The sequence below is a fragment of the Phyllobates terribilis genome, unplaced genomic scaffold (genome assembly GCF_046119375.1).
Source record: "Phyllobates terribilis strain yellow unplaced genomic scaffold, ASM4611937v1 Scaffold_10__3_contigs__length_209671492, whole genome shotgun sequence".
Taxonomy (NCBI): domain Eukaryota; kingdom Metazoa; phylum Chordata; class Amphibia; order Anura; family Dendrobatidae; genus Phyllobates; species Phyllobates terribilis.
The window spans coordinates 125342194-125367502 of record NW_027362770.1 but is presented as its reverse complement, the minus strand read 5'-3'; the positions used below and the strand labels follow the sequence as shown (position 1 = coordinate 125367502).

At 46.7% G+C, this 25309-nt stretch overlaps 1 protein-coding gene across 1 annotated transcript in view; it reads left to right on the top strand.

Annotated features, from left to right (window-relative positions):
• MGAT4B (alpha-1,3-mannosyl-glycoprotein 4-beta-N-acetylglucosaminyltransferase B) overlaps window positions 1-25309 on the top strand; it is a 462068-nt gene that overhangs the window by 347237 nt on the left and 89522 nt on the right. Inside the window, exon 9 of the mRNA XM_073649763.1 lies at window positions 1033-1163. Within this exon, the coding sequence (XP_073505864.1) occupies window positions 1033-1163 (131 nt within the window). The remainder of the gene's footprint in view (window positions 1-1032; window positions 1164-25309) is intronic.

Genomic DNA, 25309 nt, shown 5'->3' with positions numbered 1-25309 from the left:
CTGCAACCAACTGCAGGGCGACTGTCTGTCACATCTGAGACACCTGTGATACTAGTGTAGATTTGCACCAGAAATAGTCTATTTCAGGTGTAAATTTCAGTGAATTTGTCAGGATGTCCGTGGCTCCACCCCATTGGTTCAGCTCCACCTACTTTCAGAAACTTGTTGTAAAAGATAAACAAAAAAAATGACATTGTGTAGATATGGTGTGCACCATAATTTGCAACTTAGTGTTGAAAACTGGCATGGGAGGAATGAAAAATTACTTAGAAGATGGCAGCCAGAAATAATCAGTGCACTGGAAATTAGAGGAGGGTCGCTTTAAATACCAATGGTACATGGAGACTGATAAAGTGCTGGGTGTACAGAGCTCGTACTGCTGACAGACTAGGTGTTGGTGATAGGGTAGTATCCTCACAGACTAAGCGAGCAGCGGCGGTCGGTGGGATGGTGCCTGTTCCAGACCACGAGGACTTTACTGTAAAGCATCTCTCTCCTGCTGTAAAGCAAGTGATAGGAGGGCCTACTGCATTAAGGACCACCCCCAAAAATGCAAAAAAGGCACAATACTAATTATCTTAATGCAAATATATTACATTGAAGTAAATTAAACTAAGCAGTAGTGACTGAATTATTTTTTCCTGAAAGTTACTCTTATGGTAATTTTATCTGCAGCCACAAATCTTAGCTTTTCACCCAGTATTGTTTACTTTGAACCTTGCTTTTCTTGTTTGGTACATTATATAAGTAAACTTCCCGTTGTTAATAGCAGCATGGACATTTACACTTGCTTTTTCCGGCTTTTGTTTGCCAACTGTGAGCATCTAGAATTACACGCACTGTATACTTGTATCCCTATCGATCGCTCTCCGACTTTCATTTGATTGATGGTATTTAAGGCTTAATGGCAGCAATCTGCTCAGAAAAGCTTCACCAAAACTTCTCATCCATAGTGGATATTTTGAAATTTTATTTATGAAGCGCATTGAAAAGGAAATCCGAGTAAACACAATTTTCTTTCATTACGTTCAGGAAAGCTCTTCAAGTCCCTGGACCTCAGCCTGATTGTCGAGTTTATCCTCATGTTTTACAAAGACAAGCCTATCGACTGGCTGCTGGACCACATCCTGTGGGTGAAAGTGTGCAATCCAGAGAAGGATGCTGTAAGTAATACCAGATTGCCGCTGTGGCACTTGTGAGAATCTCCTCTTCGGAGGGAGCGTGTGCACTGTCTGCATTGTAAATTCGACCTGTCATTTATACATAAAACATCACCCAGGCTCGTCAGATAGAATTTGGAGTGGATTGCGCTCTTCAGAAACAGGAAACATATTTGGAATTACATTGGCAAAAAGACTTTTTTTTATATATATAATTAACCTATACCCATGATGAACATGTTTGGGTACATTGTAATTATGGGAAATTTTAGGGTTTCAGTGAAACTTCAAAAAATAATAAAATAACCAACCTTTCAAATTCCCAAGATTAACCAAAGGCCCCATTACATGGCCATCTCTAATAGCTCCCCTTCATCATCATTGGCCAATCTTAGTAAGATCGCAAACGGCCAACATATGAGCAAAACACTCGTTTATTGGCCAATCACATGTTTTACATGGTCTAAAAACTAATTACAGTAATTGGGATGTGCTATCGGCCATATGAATGATCAGTAATCCCCTTACAGTTTGCATCAGCTTTTAACCTCCTTAGCAGACATGTGACATACATGTTTGTCATATGTCGAGTTCAGGTGTAACAGCAGCAATCAAAGCTAACTCCTATCGCTGCTGTTTAGCCACTTAAAGGTGTAGTCCACTACTAGGACAACCCATTCTTAAACTAAATGTTTGGCCAGGGCTACAGCTGATCTCTGACTTCCTCTTAATGTTCAGCTTGTCCGAAGGCGGGGACAGTGATGCCAGTGCTGATTGGGCGCCGGGTATCACATTTCATTCCACCACATCTCAGCCCCGGGACCGTGACTGCCCACACTGCTGGAACGGAGTCGGCACGGAAGGTGAGTATAGGTTTGTTTATTTTATCGGGGCCAAACATTTAGTTTAAAAAGGGGTTGTCCCAGTAGTGGACAACCCCTTTAAATTCCGCCGTCAATTGCTTATAGTGACATTTATGTAGTACGGCATCAGTGGGCTGTCCATTTCAGCACCCCTTCCTGCAATTGCTGGGTGCTGATGGGTTGCAATGGCAGCAGGGGGTCCACTGAAGGCCCACATTGCTGCCATCTTGGTACTTCGATGAAGCCCGGCCTATAGCTGGGCTTCATAGGCGATTGTGATTTATACTATCTACAATAATACTGAAGTATTTGAACAAAAGACCAATATTGGAACAGCCACAAACCACCAAGAGATATATTTTTTTATTGAAGACAATATTTAAAAGTTAAAAAGTATATATAATTTCATGGTCTAGTAAAGAGGAACAAACATACTGTGAGGCAGTGTGGAGGCTGTATCACACACCATGGGTCAGCAGTGCATTAATTTCTATATCCTCCTCGGGCATATGCATATATATGGGTGTCTCTTAGATGCAATATCATGACTTAACTATAATAATTCTTATTAATTTTTCATATATTTATAACCTGTCATTGTTGCACCTGAGTTTTATGTCTATTTGTGCTTTTCCTGTGGGTGTCACTGTCTATTGATACCCCTTCAGTATGTTTGTTCCTCATTACTAGACCATGAAATCATATATGCTTTTTAACTTTTAAATATTGTCTCAATAAAGGTTTTCTTTTAATATCACTTGGTGGTTTGTGGCTACTCCAATAGTGGTCTTTTGTTCTAACACTTTGTAGGAATACTCCACCTGCTTTTTATATTTCTCTTTACATAGAGGGGGAGCGTTCAGTTTTTTTATGTTCCTGACCTGGTTACATATTATGTGCTACATGAATGTTTGTTAGTAATACTGAAGTGTTGCAGTATATTATGCAAACACCGGTCACGTATGGGTTCCATAGGAGAACTAGAAAAATAAGTAATAAAAAAACAAACAAAACAAAGTTTAAAAACTTAAAAAAATGAAATCACCTCCCTTTTCCCAATTTTAAAAATAAAGACATTAAAAAAATGTTGGTGCTGTCAGGCAAAATGTATTTTTGTCCTAGTTTTAAAAATGAGAGATGTCTTAAATCTCCACCCCCTGCTCATTTGGAAGAGGCTACATAGAACTCACTCTTGCTTTCCCCCCTAACAAGGAATTTTTATTACCGTCATAAAACGTCAGCAAGCATACTGGTATACCTTGGATTTTCCCTCCAAAATCCTATTGTCTAACTGTACAAACTTTTAATGGCGATTTTAATAATGCACATGACTGTCACAAACACAGGGACCACATTTTTGAGATGTTCACCTTTTTCCAATTGTGATGGTGTGGTTTTCATGGCTGGAAGACCACCAGGAACCTGGGAAATGGGTTCTGAGCTTCTGAGCATCATAGAGATATCATATTTGATATCCATCCTCATGAATATTGGTGACTGCAAACATGATGTCTCCATCTTGGATGTGGGACACCCCCATACCAAGATATGAAATCTGATGGATTTTTATGTCTTATGCAGCTGGGTGAGTTCACAAAACCGAGCCCCCATGTGAGGTAAACAACATGGGTGTCTCCTAGAATTTTGGCCCCTTACTAAAAACCAGAACGACCATTTTACTTCATTCTTACCCGGGACGTCAGACGCATGCACTCCTCGCCTTCGTGGAAGAATCACATTTAATTTCCGGGGAGCCGTCCCCCCACAAAATCTGAGACCATCACCTCGTGGCACAGGTTTTGCTATTACTTATCCCTTTTATTTTAATAACTGTTTTATGCATACATGTAAATTGTCTCTTTTATAATATCTTGTATATCTTTTGTAAACACTGCCCACTTTCGGGAGTAAATCATTATTCTTCATTCTTCTTGTCCTATGTCGAGCAAACACGTTCCTCACCCGCTAATTCACGTTACCTAACGGGTACCCGATCCACCTGTTAAGAGATCGGTGGTGGCAGTATACCAGTATTTATGTGATATTGTGGTTTGAGAGTGGCTGGACGGAGGTATATATACGTTCCTGGAAGGAACTGGTGGTGTATATATACGTCCTGTCACATCACGTGCCACAATAGTCGACATAAATGAGAGCAGCTGCGCCCTGTTGCTTATCCTCGGTCAATACTGTGTTTGACCAGCAGGATAAGGGGGCGCCAGAGGGCTGCAAGGTCTGACCAAGTGTGTTTTCATGACAATTGGTGGCAAGTGGTGGGATCATAGGACATTAGTGATCTGGTTTGAGCAATCATTCCTCTCACTAAAAACTTGCACGGTTCTTACCTGGACCCTGCACGAAAGTTTTGAAGATCGAACTCGGTGTTTATTAGATCTGAGACAATACTGTATGTGTAGCAGTTACCACTACCCTTCTTCGTTTTTTCTTTTCTATTTTTATTTTGGTGATCATGGTCATCGTTGGGGAGCTCTGGTACAGCCAGCAGAAAAAGGACACTCTTACTGGAATATGTATAACCAGAGGCATTGACCCCCTCGGCAAAAACAAAGAACAAATGGTTGCTGCACTGGCGCAACTGGAGGCAGAGCAAGCCCTTCTCCAGACCTCAGCAGGGCCAGGGGTCAGCCGAGATATGGACAGTACTACTGCAGGGGTCCCACCTGTAGATGCACGCCGCGTCAGCGACCAGGGCAGCGTGGACCCCTATCTGCAGATTGCTCTACAGCCACTTCCTGCAGAGGATCATGAAGGACGGCTGAAAGTAATTTAGCATTACCAGGAGGTCGAGAGGGCTGAGAGAGCCGAGCGAGAGGCCGAGAGAGCCCAGCGAGAGGCTGCCGAGCGGCGAGCGGAGGCCCAAGCTCAGAGGGCCCATGAACTTCAGATGGCCCAACTCGGGATCCCAGCATCCACCTCACGGAACGGTGAGACCAACAATGCGACCCTGTTTAAGCCCCGTCCAGAGCATTTTCCTGAGATGGAAAAGGACGGCGACCTCGACACCTTTCTGAGGGGTTTTGAAAAAACTTGCCTGAGGGCCAGTGGGCTCTATACTTAACTGCAGGGCTGCGAGGCAAAGCTCTGGATGTGTTTGTGGCTCTTCCTCCGAGCCTCGATGGGAACTATGATGCCATTAAGCAGGCCCTAATCCGGAGGTGCCAACTGACTCCTGAGGTGTACCGTAAAAAGTTCCGGAACCTCCAACGTGGACCGCACGACAGTTACAGCGATGTGGTGCATGGGCTCCGAACCAACTTTGAGCAGTGGATCCAAGGACTGTCAGCGACCACCTTTGAGCAGCTAAAGGATCTGATGGTGAAAGACCAGTTCCTGCATCTGTGTCCAACTGAGGTACGGCAGTTCGTGATGGATCGGGAGCCACCAGATGCCAATAAAGCAGCGCAGATCGCAGACACCTACGATGCCAACCGGAGACCGGAGGTGCGGAAGCCGGTCGTCGCCAGCTGGAAAGTGGGTAAGCCATCAACCACCATCCCTGCCCCTGCTAGCCGACCTTCCGGAGGCCTTTTTCCCGTTACCAATGCCCGGCCTGCATCTGATGCCCGCAGGTGTTATTTCTGCAACCAGACTGGTCATCTCAGCGCCACTTGCCCAGAGAAGCAGAGGAAGAACCCCCCATCCAAGGCCCCAGGGCCTAATGCATCAGTTCTTTTGGTGGGTGGGCCGGTTGGGAGGGCCTGTGAAAACTTGCAGTTTGTCATGGTGGGGAACACTGTCACTGTAGGCCTCAAGGACACTGGGGCCGAACGAACCCTCATCATACCCGAACTGGTGTCCACTGAAGAGCTTATTCCAGGAAAGACCCTGACTGTCACCGGAATTGGGGGCGTCCGATGCCCCTTGCCCATGGCCCGGGTTTTTATTGATTGGGGTGCCGGGAGTGGGGTGAAGGAAGTGGGAGTATCCAAAAACCTACCTGCAAATGTTTTGTTTGGAACTGATTTGGGGAGGATGTTTGCTTATTATGTCCCTGACACCTCTTCCCGATCTGACACGGTTGGTAAGGTTAATGCTGATAATGTGAATGTCAATGCTTTACATGATGATGATGATGATGATGTATTGGAAGGTACAGGAGAACTCAGCCATGTCACGCTGTGGGGTGATATTGCTGAGGATCCCCTAGCAGGAGCAAGTGTCAGTGCTAAGGGTAATGGGGAGAGGCACGGGGACCATGAAGCAGGTGGTGCTGTGCCAGTGACCACTGTCACAACAGATGGTGACCTGGCTGATGGTAGCTGCCCCATACGTTGCACTGTGCCTGAGGTAATGGAGGAGGATGGGGAAGTAGTACTCATAGCCGCACAGGCTGATGGGATGGTGTTATTCCCCGGGGAGACGGCCTATATAGCCGCTGTTACCCGCAGTCAGAGTGCCCAGAACGCAAGTAAATCCCTGCCTTCTGGACCCTCCTCGGACAGAGGAATAACAGAATCAGGTATGAACCCAGAGCCGGTCCCAGAGGGTCCCAGTGAGGACGTGGCTTTAACCTCACTTCTGGCTTCCTCCAGCCAGGAGTTTCAGGCAGCTCTGCACTCAGATGCTAGCCTAGAGACGTTAAGGAGCCTCGCTGAGAAACCCACCTCCGAGTCGGATAAGGAGAGGGTATTCTGGGACCAAGGGAGGTTGTACCGGGAGACAGTTCCCTGTACACCCCAACAGGAGTGGCTGAGGGAAAGACAGCTGGTCGTCCCCTACCAATTCAGGGATGAGTTGTTGCGGATCGCCCATGAGATTCCACTCGCTGGACACTTGGGGGTCAGCAAAACCAAGGCCCGGCTGTCTCACCACTTTTATTGGCCCAAAATGAGGATGGATGTGGTGAACTACTGTCGCTCCTGTACCACGTGTCAAAGAGTGGGAAAGTCAGGGCCGGCTCCCAAAGCCCCCCTGATCTCTTTGCCAGTGATAGAGGAGCCTTTCCAGAGGATTGCTGTGGACATTGTGGGACCACTGGCCATACCCAGCAGCTCTGGAAAACTTTTCATCCTTACCGTGGTAGACTATGCTACCCGGTATCCGGAAGCAGTAGCCTTGTCCTCAATTAGGGCGGATAAGGTGGCGGACGCCCTCTTGGCCATCTTTTCGTGAGTAGGCTTTCCCAGGGAGATGCTTACCGACCAGGGGACCCAGTTCATGTCTCGCTTAATGGAGGCCCTATGTAAGAAAATGCAGGTGCAGCATCTGGTATTGAGCGCGTATCATCCCCAAACCAATGATTTGTGTGAGCGATTCAACGGTACCCTCAAACAGATGTTAAAAATGCTGGTTGAGACCCAGGGACGCGACTGGGAGCGTTACCTCCCACACCTGTTATTTGCTTACAGAGAGGTTCCACAGGCCTCGACGGGGTTCTCCCCCTTTGTGCTCCTGTATGGCAGGCGTGTCCGAGGACCCCTTGGGTTGATAAGGGAATTCTGGGAAGAAGAGCCGAGCTCCCCAAGAGTGTCCATCGTGGAGTATGTCATGCGCTTCCTTGACAAGATGCAGACCTTGACGCAGTTGGTGCATGACAACATGGCGCAAGCCCAGGCTGACCAGAAGCATTGGTACGACCAGAACGCCCGAGAGCGGACCTACCAGGTGGGTCAGAAGGTGTGGGTGCTGGTCCCCGTACCAAAGGGCAAGCTTCAGGCGGCCTGGGAAGGCCCGTACGTCCTTCACCAACAGCTCAACCCGGTCACCTATTTGATCACTCTTGACCATGCGCGGGGTAGGCGGAAGGCTTTTCACGTTAATATGATGAAGGCTCATCAAGAACTTGGAGCCTGCGTCCTACCGGTCTGCAGCCTGCCCGAGGATGGGGAGGACGACCCCCTCTTGGACATGCTGACCCAAGCGAAGGCCAGCGGGTCCCTAGAGGATGTAGAGATAAGCGCCTTGCTATCCGCAGACTAGAGGTCTCAGATGCGAGCAGTGCTGGAACCCTTCCAAGCAGTGTTCACCAACCTGCCTGGCAGGACTGAAGTGGCCTATTCCACCATAGAGAAGGAGTGCCTGGCCATTGTATGGGCCCTCAACCATTTACAGCCTTACTTGTACGGGCGCCCCTTCACTGTCGTGACTGACCACAACTCCTTGAGTTGGCTGCACACCATGTCCGGTGCCAACGGAAGGTTGTTACACTGAAGCCTCACCCTCCAGCAGTACGACTTTACCATTCAACACCGCAAAGGCAGCGAGCATGGCGATGCCGATGGGTTGTCCCGGCGAGGGGAACCTCCAGAGAAACGCCTGGAGGAGTACCAGAAGGTCCTACCTCCATAGCGCAGTCTAAAAAGGGGGAGGTGTCAGGCAAAATGTATTTTTGTCCTAGTTTTAAAAATGAGAGATGTCTTAAATCTCCACCCCCTGCTCATTTGGAAGAGGCTACATAGAACTCACTCTTGCTTTCCCCCCTAACAAGGAATTTTTATTACCGTCATAAAACGTCAGCAAGCATACTGGTATACCCTGGATTTTCCCTCCAAAATCCTATTGTCTAACTGTACAAACTTTTAATGTCAATTTTAATAATGCACATGACTGTCACAAACACAGGGACCACATTTTTGAGATGTTCACCTTTTTCCAATTGTGATGGTGTGGTTTTCATGGCTGGAAGATCACCAGGAACCTGGGAAATGGGTTCTGAGCTTCTGAGCATCATAGAGATATCATATTTGATATCCATCTTCATGAATATTGGTGACGACAAACATGATGTCTCCATCTTGGATGTGGGACACCCCCATACCAAGATATGAAATGTGATGGATTTTTATGTCTTATGCAGCTGGGTGGGTTCACAAAACCGAGCCCTCATGTGAGGTAAACAACATGGGTGTCTCCTAGAGTTTTGGCCCCTTACTAAAAACCAGAACGGCCATTTTACTTCATTCTTACCCGGGACGTCAGACGCATGCACTCCTCGCTGCGTGGAAGAATCACATTTAATTTCCGGGGAGCCGTCCCCCCACAGAATCTGAGACCATCACCTCGTGGCGCAGGTTTTGCTATTACTTATCCCTTTTATTTTAATAACTGTTTTATGCATACATGTAAATTGTCTCTTTTATAATATCTTGTATATCTTTTGTAAACACTGCCCACTTTCGGGAGTAAATCATTATTCTTCATTCTTCTTGTCCTATGTCGAGCAAACACGTTCCTCACCCGCTAATTCACGTTACCTAACGGGTACCCGATCCACCTGTTAAGAGATCGGTGGTGGCAGTATACCAGTATTTATGTGATATTGTGGTTTGAGAGTGGCTGGACGGAGGTATATATACGTTCCTGGAAGGAACTGGTGGTGTATATATACGTCCTGTCACATCACGTGCCACAATAGTCGACATAAATGAGAGCAGCTGCGCCCTGTTGCTTATCCTCGGTCAATACTGTGTTTGACCAGCAGGATAAGGGGGCGCCAGAGGGCTGCAAGGTCTGACCAAGTGTGTTTTCGTGACAGGTGCAGTTACATTTAGAAGTTTGATTCATAAAAACTTTACATTTATTAACCCTAGAACTCATACCTGGGGCCTCGCAGGCCCGCCCTGTTAATTGTTTTCAATTTTCTGCAAGATTACTTTAGTTAGAATTTTGAAACTCTAGGTATTCCTCAGGTATATAGTTGTTTGTCATTTTTGTTTGAGTTATTCCATGTTATTTGCACACGGGCCTAAAAGGCCCCAGGTATGTGAAAGTGTAGATTTTTATGGTCATGAGTTCTAGGGTTAACCCATGTGGTCACCTCACATTCACCAAAAATGCAATAAAAAAAACAAACACTTGAAACATTTAGGCTACTTTCCCATGTTCAGTATTTGGTCAGTATTTTACATCAGTATTTGTAAGCTAAACCCAGTGGAGGAACAATCAGAGGAAAAGTATAATAGAAACACGTCACCACTTCTGTATTTTTCACCCACTCCTGGTTTTGGGTTGCAAATACTGACCAAATACTGAACATGTGAACGTGGCCTTATGCCTAAAAATTGTGTCAATAAAAATGACAGCTTGCCGAACAAAAATCAAGCAATCACATAGCTTCATCAATGAAAGAATAAACGCTAGAGGCCTAAAAATGTATCAACTCTAACCATTTTTTTTACAAAGTTAAGAATTATTTTAACCATTAAATTACAGTTATATGAAAAAGTTTGGGCACCCCTATTAATCTTAAGCTTAATGTTTTATAAAAATTGGTGTTTTTGCAACAGCTATTTCAGTTTGATATATGTAATAACTGTTGGACACAGTTATGTTTCTGCCTTGAAATGGGGCTTATTGTACTAACAGAAAATGTGCAATCTGCATTCAAACAAAATTTGACAGGTGCATAAGTATGGGCACCTCACCAGAAAAGTGACATTAATATTTAGTAGATCCTCCTTTTGCAAAAATAACAAACTCTAGTCGCTTCCTGTAGCTTTTAGTGATTTCCTGGATCCTGGATGAAGGTATTTTTGACCATTCCTCTTTACAATACAATTCCAGTTCAGTTAAGTTTGATGGTCGCCAGGCATGGACAGTCCTCTTCAAATGATCCCACAGATGTTCAATGATATTCAGGTCTGGGGACTGGGATGGCCATTCCAGAACATTGTAATTGTTCCTCTGCATGAATGCCTGAGTAGATTTGGAGCGGTGTTTTGGATCATTGTCTTGCTGAAAGATCCATCCCTTGCGTAACTTCAACATTGTCACTGATTCTTGAACATTATTGTCAAGAATCTGCTGATACTGAGTGGAATCCATGCGTCCCTCAACTTTAACAAGATTCCCAGTGCCGGCATTGGCCACACAGCCCCAAAGCATGATGGAACCTCCACCAAATTTTACTGTGGGTAGCAAGTGTTTTTCTTGGAATGCTGTGGTTTTTTGCCGCCATGCATAAAGCCTTTTTGTATGACCAAACAACTCAATCTTGGTTTCATCAGTCCACAGGACCTTCTTCCAAAAAGAAATTGGCTTCTCCAAATGTGCTTTTGCATACCTCAGCCGACTCTGTTTGTGGCGTGCTTGCAGAAACGGCTTCTTTCGCATCACTCTCCCATACAGCTTCTCCTTGTGCAAAGTACGTTGTATAGTTGACCGATGCACAGTGACATCATCTGCAGCAAGTTGATGCTGCAGCTCTCTGGAGGTGGCCTGAGGATTGTCCTTGACTGATCTCACCATTCTTCTTCTCTGCCTTTCTGATGTTTTTCTTGGCCTGCAACTTCTGGCCTTAACAAGAACTGTCCCTGTGTTCTTCCATTTCCTTACTATGTTCCTCACAGTGGAAACTGACAGGTTAAATCTCTGAGACAGCTTTTTGTATCCTTCCCCTGAACAACTATGTTGAATAATCTTTGTTTTCAGATCATTTGACCGTTGTTTTGAGGAGCCCATGATGCCACTCTTCAGAGGAGATTCAAACAGGAGAACAACTTGCAAGTGGCCACTTTAAGTAGCTTTTCTCATGATTGCATACACCTGGCTATGAAGTTCAAAGCTCAATGAGGTTACAAAACAAAAAAAAGTGCTTTAGTAAGTCAGTTACAAGTAGATAGGAGTATTTAAAACAAGAAAATGATAAGGGTGCCCATACTTATGCACCTGTCAAATTTTGTTTGAATGCTGATTGCACATTTTCTGTTAGTACAATAAACCTCATTTCAAGGCAGAAACATTACTGTGTCCAACAGTTATTACATATATCAAACTGAAATAGCTGTTGCAAAAACACCAATTTTTATAAAACATTAAGCTTAAGATTAATAGGGGTGCCCAAACTTTTTCATATAACTGTATATTAAAAAAAACTTTACAATTTTGGTGCTGCCTTAATTGTACTGACCTGAAGAATCATCTTGCCAGGTCATTTTTACTGCAGAACTATATACAGGGAAATTGAAAGCCCCCAAAAATGGCAGAAATAGTGTGGTTTTTTTTGTGTTTTTTTTTTCACAATTTTCTGCAATTGGATTTTTTTCCCCATTTTTCAGTGCATTATATGTTGCCATTCAAAACTATAACTGGTTTCCACCAAAAAGCAAGCCCCCATATGACTATGTCAATGGGAGATTAAAAAAAGATTTGGCTCTTGGAAGAAGAGGAGGCAAAAAAAAAATTAAAATTTGCTCTGAAAGGCAGAGGTAAATAAGGCATTGACAATTCCGTGTACAGTTGTGTGAAAAAGTGTTTGCCCCCTTCCTGATTGCTTATTCTTTTGCATGTTTGCCACACTTAAATGTTTCAGATCACAAAGCAAATTTAAATATTAGACAAAGATAACACAAGTAAACACAAAATGCCATTTTTAAATGAAGGTCTTTATTATTAAGGGAAAAAGCAATCCAAACCTACAGGGCTCTGTGTGAAAAAGTGATTGCACCCTAAGCCTAATAACTGGTTGGGCCACCCTTAGCAGCAACAACTGCAATCAAACGTTTGCGATAACTGGCAATGAGTTTTTTACACCGCTCTTGATGAATTTTGGCCACTCATCTTTGCAAAATTGTTGTAATTCAGCCACATTGGAAGGTGTCCGAGCATGAACCGCCTTTTTAAGGTCATGCCACAGCATCTCAATCGGATTAAGGTCAGGACTTTGACTAGGCCACTCCAATGTCTTAATTTTGTTTTTCTTAAGCCATTCAGAGGTGGAATTGCTGGTGTGTTTTTGATCTTTGTCCTGCTGCATAACCCAAGTGCGCTTCAGCTTGACGTCACGAACAGATGGCCGGACACTCTCCTTCAGGATTTTTTGGTAAACTGCAGAATTCATGGCTCCATTTACCACAGTAAGTCTTCCATGTCCTGAAGCAGCAAATCAGCCTCAGACCATCACACTAGCACCACCATATTTTACTGTTGGTATGATGTTCCTTTTCTGAAATGCTGTGTTACTTCTACATCAGAAATAATGGGACATACACCTTCCAAAAAGTTAAACTTTTGTCTCGTCAATCCACAGAGTATTCTCCCAAAAGTCTTGGCGATCATCAAGATGTTTTCTGGCAAAACTGAGATAAACCTTTATGTTCTTTTTGCTCAGCAGTGGTTTTCGTTTTGGAACTCTGCTATGCATGCCATTTTTGCCCAGTCTCTTTCTTATGGTGGAGTCATGAACACTGACCTTAACTAAGGCAAGTGAGGCCTGCAGTTGTTCGGATGTTGTTGTGTGGTCTTTGGTGACCTCTTGGATGAGTCGTCGCTGCGCTGTTTCGGTAATTTTGGTCAGCCGGTCACTCCTGGGAAGGTTCACCACTGTTCCATGTTTTCGATATTTGTGGATAATGGCTCTTACTGTGGTTCGCTGGAGTCCTAAAGCTTTAGAAATGGCTTTATAACCTTTTCCAGACTGATAGATCTCAATTACTTTGTTTCTCATTTGTTCCTGAATTTCTTTGAATCGCAGCATGATGTCTAGCTTTTGAGGATCTTTTGGTCTACTTCACTTTCTCAGGCAGGTCCTATTTAAGTGATTTCTTGATTGAGAACAGGTGTGGCAGTAATCAGGCCTGTGTGTGGCTAAGGAAATTGAACTCATCTTCCCAAAGATGTGATAAACCACAGTTAATTTATGTTTTTAGGAGGGGGAGTGGCAATCACTTTTTCATGCAGGGCCCTGTAGTTTTGGATTTCTTTTCCCCTTAATAATAAAGACATTCATTTAAAAAGTGCATTTGTGATTACTTGTGTTATCTGTCTAATATTTAAATTTGTTTTGTGATCTGAAACATTTAAGTGTGACAAACATGCAAAAGAATAAGAAATCAGGAAGGGGACGAACACTTTTTCACACCACTGTATAAGGGGCATATGATAGAATATGTAATGTACCAAGGTTTTGTAGAACACACCTGTATTATGCTACCTGTGCCTCTGTATAGTGTGAAGAACATATATTTTCTTTTGGGGATCACATAATACTAATTAGTAAGCCATTTTGCCTCTAGACGTAACATTTCTCCTGGCATGGGTATTTGTAGTCGGTGTTGAGTTTTAGTAGGTACACTGGTGTGCATTAGTTAAAGTTTAGACTTTCGGTGATGCGCAGCCACCCGTAGCTCCAGCCGCCTTGATTCTTAGCAACAAATGGGGGAAACACATAGGAAGGGCCATTAGTAGTGTCAGTGCAAAGTCTCAGTGTGGTGACATTCTATCTCGACGGGTGATTCATGTTGCTGTGGAAATGTAAAATGTATTTTTGTATGTGAGAATAATATATATATATATATATATATATATATATATATATATATATATATATATATATATATTTGCGATCCCTGTTGCTTTTGCAAAGTGTGCTGCCTGCTGTAGAAGAAGTGAAGGGACCGTAAATAATAGAAATATACATGAAATAACCAGCCTATTTATGACCCAATAAATGATAATTAAGTCCAGTTCTATATCGCTGACTGCACAACCGCAAATTCCGATGGATGTTTTATCTAAATTAGCGACAAATAAAACATAATTACATGGTAAATTTAAAGAGTATCCAAAGCCAATACATGGCATGAATATATAGGAAAGGCTGCGTAATACGGAGATGCATAATGTACTTTAATTAGATGAGCTTTTATATATGTCCATCTTCTTCTGTATCATTTATTGCAGCAAAGCCAGTTACTGCAAATTGCGTCATCCATTGTACAAGGGCTGCACTCTCACTGACTAGTTGGATGCTGATAATACACACTGCTCAAAAAAATAAAGGGAACACTCAAATAACACATCCTAGATCTGAATGAATGAAATATTCTCATTGGATACTTTGTTCTGTACAAAGTTGAATGTGCTGACAACAAAATCACACAAAAATCATCAATGGAAATCAAATTTATTAACCGATGGAGGCCTGGATTTGGAGTCACCCCCAAAATTAAAGTGGAAACACACACTACAGGCTGATCCAACTTTGATGTAAGGTCCTTAAAACAAGTCAAAATGAGTCTCAGTATTGTGTGTGGCCTCCACGTGCCTGTATGACCTCCCTACAACCCCTGGACATGCTCCTGATGAGGTTGCGGATGGTCTCCTGTGGGATCTCCTCCCAGACCTGGACTAAACCATCCGACAACTCCTGGACAGTCTGTGGTGCAACGTGACGTTGGTGGATGGAGTGAGACATGATGTCCCAGATGTGCTCAATCGGATTCAGGTCTGGGGAGGGGGCGGGCCAGTCCATAGCTTCAATGCCTTCATCTTGCAGGAACTGCTGACACACTCCAGCCACATGAGGTCTGGCATTGTCCTGCATTAGGAGGAACCCAGGGCCAACCACACCAGCATATGGTCTAACAAGGGGTCTGAGGATCTCATCTCGGTACCTAATGGCAGTCAGGCTACCTCTGGTGAGCACATGGAGGGTTGTGCGGCCCTCCAAAGAAATGCCACCCCACACCATTACTGACCCACTGCCAAACCGGTCATGCTGAAGGATGTTGCAGGCAGCAGATCGCTCTCCACGGCGTCTTCAGACTCTGTCACGTCTGTGACATGTTTATCAGTGTGAACCTGCTTTCATCTGTGAAGAGCACAGGGCGCCAGTGGCGACTTTGCCAATCCTGGTGTTCTGTGGCAAATGGCAAGCGTCCTGCACGGTATTGGGCTGTGAGCACAACCCCCATCTGTGGAGGTTGGGCCCTCATACCACCCTCATGGAGTCGGTTTCTAACCGTTTGTGCAGATACATGCACATTTGTTGCCTGCTGGAGGTCATTTTGCAGGGCTCTGGCAATGCTCCTCCTGTTCCTCCTTGCTGAAAGGAGGAGGTAACGGTCCTGCTGCTGGGTTGTTGCCCTCCTATGGCTCCCTCCACATCTCCTGGTATGTGCTCCATGCTCTGGACACTGTGCTGACAGACACAGCTACCCTTCTTGCCACAGCTCGCACTGATGTGCCATCCTGGATGAACTGCACTACCTGAGCAACTTCTGTGGGTTGTACTGTAGACACATCCTCATGCTACTGTACCTCTAGGGGTGAGAGCAATGGCAAAATGAAAAAGTGACCAAAATAACAGCCAAAAAGGATGAGAACAGACAAATGGTCTGTGGTCACCACCTGCAGAACCACTCCTTTATAGGGGGTATCTTGCTAATTGCCGATCATTTCTACCAGTTGTCTGTTCCATTTGCACAACAACAGGAGAAATTGATTCACAATCAGTGTTGCTTCATAACTGGACAGGTAGATTTCACAGAAGTGTTATTGACTTGGAGTTACATTGTGTTGTTTAAGTGTTCCCTTTATTTTTTTGAGCAGTGTACTTTTAATATTTTTTCAGTTTTTTTATATCATTTTATTCCATTGACCGTGTGAGCTGGGGGGCGGCATACTCTTGATAATTTATTTTTTACATCCAGAAATTCATATACTGATATCTGATCTTTAGAATTGAAGGCAATTTATACTGACCTCCCAACACACAACTGTGGCAGGACCTATCCATTATTTTATTATTCCACCAACATTCAGTTGCTCATGTTGTCATTTTTAAGGGCACCAGAATCTCTTGCTTTGACATAAAGTAATTTCAACCCAAGCTTAAAAGTGTTATCCACCACTTCTTAAATGCTGGATGAAATAAAGATACCTCCTGCACCAGCGCTGAGTCTCCCAGATCTTGTGTGACAATTAGCTGCTACTAATGGGCTGCAATTCTCACACCTCCCTAGGAAATCTGAGTTTCACGGACAGAAGTATGAGCGCTCTAGTCAATTAACAGCCTCTGACTTCAGTGCTCATGTGGCGCGACCGAGAGACCTGGTGCCAGCACATCTGTAAGGGGGCTGGGGCAAGAGGCAAGTACCTGCAAGTTTTTTTTAGTGGAAGTATACAGCATTGAAACTATTTTGACAACCCTTTCAAAGTGTAATAATAGCCTACAAAAATGTTCCACCAAATAAATAATGTAAAGCCCCTTAAAGAAACTGAATATAAGATCACAGGTAAATTGCATAAATAAATTGGCTCTCAAAGATAACCATTAGCTTGAGACATGGTGAGACAATATTGAAAGTACTGAGGTGAGCCACAGGAGGGGCGCACACAATCACCTTGACACGCGTTTTGCCACTTCCAGAGTCTGCCATGTCTGTGACGCGCCCCCTGGGACATATTCCTTTTTGAGGGGAATACCCGGCACCGGATCAGATGGGGGGTTGTAGTCTCCGAGCGGCTGTGACCCGGTCCCGTGCCCAGGGCGTCAAGCTCAGTGTGATGTGGCAGTTCTACCGATGTTACTAAAGTTCTTTTGTGTCGACTACGCCACCCGTTGTGATGCGGTCACTGTGGCCGCCGCTGCAGCAGGGTCCGCTGAGGCTGATGGTGGGTGCAAAGCTTGGTGGGATAACCCCCAACGGGAGGGGTATAGCCTCAGAGGGGACAGGCGCAGAGGATGGGGGTTGTGGTGGTGTAGTGCAGACGGCAGTGAAGACAGAGTCGGGTTGTGCAGTTAAGGGTGTTTACTTACTGCAGATGTTGTACTGGTCACTCCAGCTGCTAGTGACCACCCGAGCCGTGCTGCGTCCACCAGGTCCTGGATCCAGCCAACCCCCAAACAAGTCCGGAGCGTGGCCCTGAGCTCTCCCTCTGTCCTTTCTTCAGCCGTCCCCACCAGTGATCCACCTAGGTCCAGCTCCCTCGGGCCTTCTGTTGGGACACCCTTGGCCCTGGGTTCCCTGACCCTTCATGTGGTGTGCCTTCGGGGTGAATGTGGTGGGTGACCGTGACAGACACTGCCCACGGTCTCCGGTCTCTGGCTGGGGATTGTTTTTACCCCCACCAGCTTGGGTTCCGGTACCCTGATGCTGACTCCTCACCCGGTGCTCTGATTTGGGTTCTTGGGTCCCTTCTCTTCTGTGCTCTGGGTCTTTCTCTTTTCTCCTCTCTCACTCTGGGTCTTGGTCTTTCTTCTCTCCTCTCCTAACTTGTTTTCTGCAGCTGATCCTCTCTGCATCTGACTCTCTGCGTCTGACCCTGATTCTAGTTGGTGCCCACCTTATATATCCCTCTATGTGTGAGCTCAGGTGACCAGCACCCAATGAGCTCCTAACTTTACCCAGGCTGCTCCCCCTATCTGCCCCTACACTACTTGGGATGTACCACCCCCCTCCCACTCCAGCCAGGAACAGACTCGGTCGTACCTGCACATTTCTAAGTGGGAGTACCGTCGGCCTGTTCCTCGGAAATGGGATGTATGTAGTGCATGCAGCCTACCGAGCTCAGTTCCACACTCCATCCTTACCCGGGAGTGGAATATCACACCTCTGGGTTGAGGTGCAATACCCCTGTAGCAGCCGAATCCTCAGGGTGCTACATTCCCCCCTGGTAAATCACAGCACGTCCTCGGGCTGTAAAGACAAAAACACCAAAACATACAAAAATTTTTTCATATAAACATATAAAACATATAAAAAACATTATATAAATAACATATCTTAGCAGATAAAACTTTCTCGTCGTCTCCTGTTTCAGGTTCCTCCTCCGGACACTGTGCACCGTGTGTCCGGGAAAAGTGCGACAGTCTCTTAGAAAATCTGGTTTTCTATAAAACCGGTAGGGGGCGCTTTAGGACGCGCAACTATATACAGGGGAAGTTGGCCGCTCTCAGTCCTCGGCCAGGTAGAGGGAAGGGAATGGCTGCTCACAGTCCTCAGCCTGTGGGATTAAGGGTAAACGGGTAAACAGTTCACTGGTCCCAACGGGGACTATTTTAGCAGCAACGGTTCACTGTGCCCCGACGGGCAACTATATACAGTCTCTACTCCCGTCCTCAACGACGGCTCCCTCCTGCTTTTTCTTAGTGATACGGTGTTGCTTCAGACCCGTCCGGGTCCTCTGGCTCCTCCTCCCCGTACCGCAACTCCTCCTCCGTCAAGCGGTGTACGTGGAGGGCGTAAGGTCCTTTGGCACACTTGTGCCGGGTGAAAGTGACCTCGTCTCCGACGTAGAGGTCACGGCCTTTGTGACCTTCCGGCAGGTGGGACTCGACGTCTCTGCGGGTCACAAAAACGTCACCGCGGTTGTTACGGTCCCGAATAAAGCCCCACCCATGCTGCGGGTTGAACTTTATCACCGTCCCGATGGTGCGGGGACAGTGCGCTGCACGGGGGTTCCTCCTAGTCCGGCTCTTCTGCTCCGCACTCCGGATTTGGGCCTGTTGTTCTCTGACCCGCCTCTCCTCCCGTTCTCTCGTAAACTCTGCTAGCTGCTGACGACAACACTCAGTACGCTCAGCGGCGACTGCCCGAGTTTCCTGAGTGAACCCCATTAAATCCTCTCCGGTGGGGTCCCACTCAAACTGTGCTTCCGCTAGCGGGGGCGAGATCCGTGCCACGGGCTTCGGAGCCGGAATCAGGGGTTCATCCAGGGGTCTTAGTCTCTGCTGCCGTTCCAGCTCATGGTATCCTTCGGGCCAGATGAAGGGCCGCCCGTCCGGCCATGTGAGCTGGCTGAAGAGGTCCTCCCCCAGGTGTGGCACCCTTGGTATTGCGGGCGCGGGCGCGGTGGTGGTGGCGCCCGGGTTGCCCAGGCCTTGCGGCCAGGCCTGGGGCACCTGGAAGGTGAAGGGCACCGTTAGGACGGCGGCACCCTGGGCTACTTGGCCCTGCGACCAGGCCGGGGGCTCCGCGGAGGTAGGGGGCGCTGTTGGCATTGCGGCGCCCGGGGGTACTAGGCCTTGCGACCAGGCTGGTGGTAATTCCTGCTTTGTCACGCTCCGGATCGAGGCGCGTGACGTCACAGGGGTCGCTGCGGCGGCTTCCGGTCGGGGCCTAGTCCATAGCGGTGACGTGGCGGCTACGGGCACAGCAGGGGGACTTTCGGGCTCTGCGACGGGGAGCTGGGGCAGGTGAGCGGTGTCACGGCTTGGGGTATAGGCGTCCCCTTTACCTGCCTCCATGCGTTCGGCTCCCTCCTCGGCGCCGTCTCCGGCCTTGGGTCCTCCCGCGCCATCCTCAGAGGCGGTCTGCTTCCTCTTCCAGGGTAGCGTGCTCCGTTGACTGGTCTCTGCTTGCTGGGCCATCTCCCGGCTCCACTCCGCCAGTATCTCACGCTGTACCCGGGCCATCCTCCGTGCGAGGCCCTCCAGGGCAGTTTGTGCACACTCCCGGTCTCGGGGGAGCTGCGCTAAGATCTCCGCTAGACCTAGCGGGGTTGTGGACTCTAGCAGGCTCCTGACCATTGGGTCGGTGCTGCTCTGCTCTGCTTCCGGCAGGCTCCTGGCCAGCGGGCCGGTGCTGCTCTGCCCTCCTTCCTCGGTCTCTAGCAGACTCCTGGCCAGCGGGCCGGTGCTGTTCTGCTTTCTCTCCATCTCCGGGTAAGCTCCTCCGCTACTCCTCGTTAGACCTCTTGCCTCCGGGTGCGCTCGCTCCCGACTGCTCCAAGCGGCACCCATCTTTTCTCTTCTCTTTCGTCTCCTCCCACCTCGAGGGCGGTCCCGGGGCAACTCGGTGACTGTCAGCTCCAGGGGTAGTTCTTTCACGCTGACAGACACCTCCAACATCACAGTCTCTGTTGGTGGGGGCGGTTTCCACTTTTGGCGCCATTTTCTGTCCTGGCCCACGATGGGAGGCGGCCTCTTGCCCTCCTTTGGCACGCCCATAATGGCGTCCGCTGCTCTTCCAAGGCGGGAAATCTGCGGTTTTGGCGGGAAGCGTCGCCCAGTGGCGGGAAACTCTGCAGATGGCGGGAACAAGCTGGAAATGGCGGACAATCGGCGGGAAACGACCTGTGATGGGGTCCGATGGCGTGGACCCTCCGGAACCGGCGGGAGACTTCTTTCTGAGGTAAACTTGCACTTTTCTTCAGGCACGCAGTACCCGGGTGTTGCGGGCACGTAATCCTGCCGGCTACGCCAAAGTTGACGCGCCCCCTGGGACATATTCCTTTTTGAGGGGAATACCCGGCACCGGATCAGATGGGGGGTTGTAGTCTCCGAGCGGCTGTGACCCGGTCCCGTGCCCAGGGCGTCAAGCTCAGTGTGATGTGGCAGTTCTACCGATGTTACTAAAGTTCTTTTGTGTCGACTACGCCACCCGTTGTGATGCGGTCACTGTGGCCGCCGCTGCAGCAGGGTCCGCTGAGGCTGATGGTGGGTGCGCAGCTTGGTGGGATAACCCCCAACGGGAGGGGTATAGCCTCAGAGGGGACAGGCGCAGAGGATGGGGGTTGTGGTGGTGTAGTGCAGACGGCAGTGAAGACAGAGTCGGGTTGTGCAGTTAAGGGTGTTTACTTACTGCAGATGTTGTACTGGTCACTCCAGCTGCTAGTGACCACCCGAGCCGTGCTGCGTCCACCAGGTCCTGGATCCAGCCAACCCCCAAACAAGTCCGGAGCGTGGCCCTGAGCTCTCCCTCTGTCCTTTCTTCAGCCGTCCCCACCAGTGATCCACCTAGGTCCAGCTCCCTCGGGCCTTCTGTTGGGACACCCTTGGCCCTGGGTTCCCTGACCCTTCATGTGGTGTGCCTTCGGGGTGAATGTGGTGGGTGACCGTGACAGACACTGCCCACGGTCTCCGGTCTCTGGCTGGGGATTGTTTTTACCCCCACCAGCTTGGGTTCCGGTACCCTGATGCTGACTCCTCACCCGGTGCTCTGATTTGGGTTCTTGGGTCCCTTCTCTTCTGTGCTCTGGGTCTTTCTCTTTTCTCCTCTCTCACTCTGGGTCTTGGTCTTTCTTCTCTCCTCTCCTAACTTGTTTTCTGCAGCTGATCCTCTCTGCATCTGACTCTCTGCGTCTGACCCTGATTCTAGTTGGTGCCCACCTTATATATCCCTCTATGTGTGAGCTCAGGTGACCAGCACCCAATGAGCTCCTAACTTTACCCAGGCTGCTCCCCCTATCTGCCCCTACACTACTTGGGATGTACCACCCCCCTCCCACTCCAGCCAGGAACAGACTCGGTTGTACCTGCACATTTCTAAGTGGGAGTACCGTCGGCCTGTTCCTCGGAAATGGGATGTATGTAGTGCATGCAGCCTACCGAGCTCAGTTCCACACTCCATCCTTACCCGGGAGTGGAATATCACACCTCTGGGTTGAGGTGCAATACCCCTGTAGCAGCCGAATCCTCAGGGTGCTACATCTGTACCCTCTACATCTCTATAATCCATCCGGATTAGTTCCATCATGTCATTAGATGTGATCATACATTGGCTACCTGTTTCCTGGGATGTGTGCAGACCATTCTTATTTGGTGACCGTTTCAGAAAGTGGCATGTTGGCAATATAGGGGCTATCAAGTTGGGCATAATCTCTTAAAAAAAAAAGTCTAGCTTTACACCGGACTCACACTTCCGCCATTCATGGTGCGAGCACGAATGCTTATGTCCTAACCAGCTGCAGGTCTCTTGACCCGATATGAACAACCGGCTTCATTAAGGGATGATGTTTTCTAATTAATCAGCGATTGCTCTCTGGTTTTCTAAAAGGTGTCAGATTGCTCCTATTAAATTCATATGTGTTCTGGTACCGCAGCAACCATTTTCCTGCCCCCTTACCATACACATATTTTTTTGTGTATATAACTTATGTCTGGGAATGCCCACAGCTTGTGTCATTTGATTGTGTTTACCCCTGAAAGAATAGAGTGCCAGCCTGTGGTACATTTATATCATGGTGCGGGATCATGCTCATGGTAGCATCACCGTGCACAAGCCATCACTTACACATATGCGGTCACTGTACCCTTGCTTTTTCTTTCGCTGAAGACTGTACTCCGCACATTTTCCATGGTCAAAAATGACTTCTGCTTTTGCCTCCTTACAGACCTGTACAAAAGGAGTAGGTGTATAAGAAGATTAGTTAGGACAGATTTTCAATATTTGGCCACTGAAATGGAAGTCCATGATGGCCAATCTGCCGGTGTATAATACAGATAAGCTTTTTCACAAAAAGCCTTTTATTATAGGATTTGGTCTAATCCTTAATCATTGTGTTCCTAATTATTGCAGAATATTGACGAATATATATAATCATTTTGTATAGTGGCCTTTGGCTCGAACTCGAGCCATGTCGACTTGATGGATGAACATTCTCCAAGAAGATTGATCTTGTGCAAGCCTAGAGAGGTCCACCAGAGTCTTCTCTGCCGTTATCTTGATTGTATCAAGCCATCGGGTTGTTGGTCGTCCTCTTCACCTTGTTCGTTCTATTCTTCCGACCATAATGTTTTTCTCCAGTGATTGCTCTCTTCGTATGATGTGTCCAAAGTAGGCAAGTCATAACTCTGTGGTCCTTGCTTCGAGTAACATGTCTGGCTTGATATGTTCCACAATTTATTTGTTTGTCTTCTTGCCATCCATGGTATGATGACCTCCTTCTCCAGCTCCACATTTCGAAGGCGTTGATTCTTCTTCTGTCTTGATTCTTTATCGTCCAGATTTCACATCCGTATGTTACCACAGAAAAGACCAATCTATGTACAAGCCGTTTTTATCACCAGTGATATGTTCCTCGATTTGAAGACCTTGTCCAGTGACTTCACTGTTGATTTGCCCATAGCGAGTCAACTATTCACTTCCGGTGACGTCGTTGCATCTTGAGTTATCTGACTAGGTTGAAGTCCTTTACAACTTTCAGTTCATTCGCTTCCATCTCAAAAGTGTCCCGGTCGTAGCTAGCAATAGTCAATATCTGTGTTGTGTTGAGTAGCAGTCCCATGTTCGAACTTTCCATCTGAACACTCCATAATAAGTCCTTTCCATCTACGCTTATTGCTATCAGTGTTCTATCGTCTTAAGATTGCTGATGATTTGTCCAGCAAATTTGATCTCTTGTTCTTTTTCGGCAAGTCTAGCCTTCCTGAAAATAGCTTCTGCATATAATTGGAAGCGAAATGATGACAGGATGCAGCCTTTTCTGAGGCCTCGCTCTACTTTGAACCATGCTGTGTCACTGTGTTCCGCTCGGACTGTTTCTTCTTAGTCAATGTAAAGATTCCTAATGAGGCTGATCAGATGGTTTGGCATATCCATATCCTTCATGGTATTCCAAAGTTTCTGGTGATCAACAGTCAAAGGCTTTGCTGTAGTTGAAGGAAAAATAGATGTCCTTGTTGTATTCTTTGGCCTTTTCCATTATCCATCTAATGTTAGCAATCACATCTCTTGCCCCTCTGCCTTTTTTAAATCCTGCTTATTTCTCTGGCAGCTTTTTGTCAAAGTAAGGCTGTAACCGTCTTTGTAGGATCTTCAGTACTTTGCTGGCATGAGGTATGAGCGCAATAGTCTAGCAGTTTCCACAGTTGGTAGCATCTCTCTTCTTTGGAATAGGAATAAACACAGATCTTGTACAGTCCTTGGGACATTTACCAGTTGTCTATATCTGTTGACACAACTGGGTGATGGCATCAACTGCTGCTTCAGAAGATTTTATTAGCTCTATTGAAATTTTGTTACATGCAGGCGCTTTGTTGTTTGACAGAAGCTTTATCCCAGCAAAGACTTTGTCTTTCAGGAGGTTTGGCTCTCTATCATTTCCAATTTCATTGTTTTCCTGTATCACTGAGTCGTTCTTGTAGAGGTGTCTATGTACACTTTCCATCTCTCCTTGATCTGTTCTGGCTCAGTTAGACCAATTTATCAGTATGGCAGAGTTGGAGACAGAGGAAGCACAATCCCACTTCTCACCTAATGGATTTCGCCCCCCTGCTGTATGCTTATGTGCTGCAGTTTTTTATGGTGTCCTGAAATTCATTCCACAATTCATAATCAATAAAGTTCTCTGTCAATAAAAGATAGTTGGAAGAGAGGGAGGATGTGCTCCTCTGCGTGAAATCTTATGGAAATCCATTAGAAATTATTTGAAGAAACTCACATTAAGGATAGAATACACCTTTGTCATATATAAAGAAAATTACATTGTAAAGTAGGGCAAGCATACAACAATAATTTCTTCTGCATCATGCTGCTTTTTTACTTATCCATCTTTACTCATGTAGTTTTTCCTTATCACGGGAGACTGATCATAGTCACAAGTTGTGCCGTGAGCAACCCTTGTCCACTTTATGGGATGAGCCCCTCAAACAGTATGCTGTCCTCTTGCACAGTATGTCACCACACAGCCACCTTGTACAGTATAATGTCCATCCCTACACAGCCTCCCTAAACATTATGACCTTCCCACACAGTTCCCTACCAGTATGACATTCCCACACAGCTACCCTTCAAAGTATAATGTTCCCATAAAGCCCTCTCTACACAATATGATGTCCCCACACAGCCACCTTACGCAGTATATTGTCCCCACACAGCCACC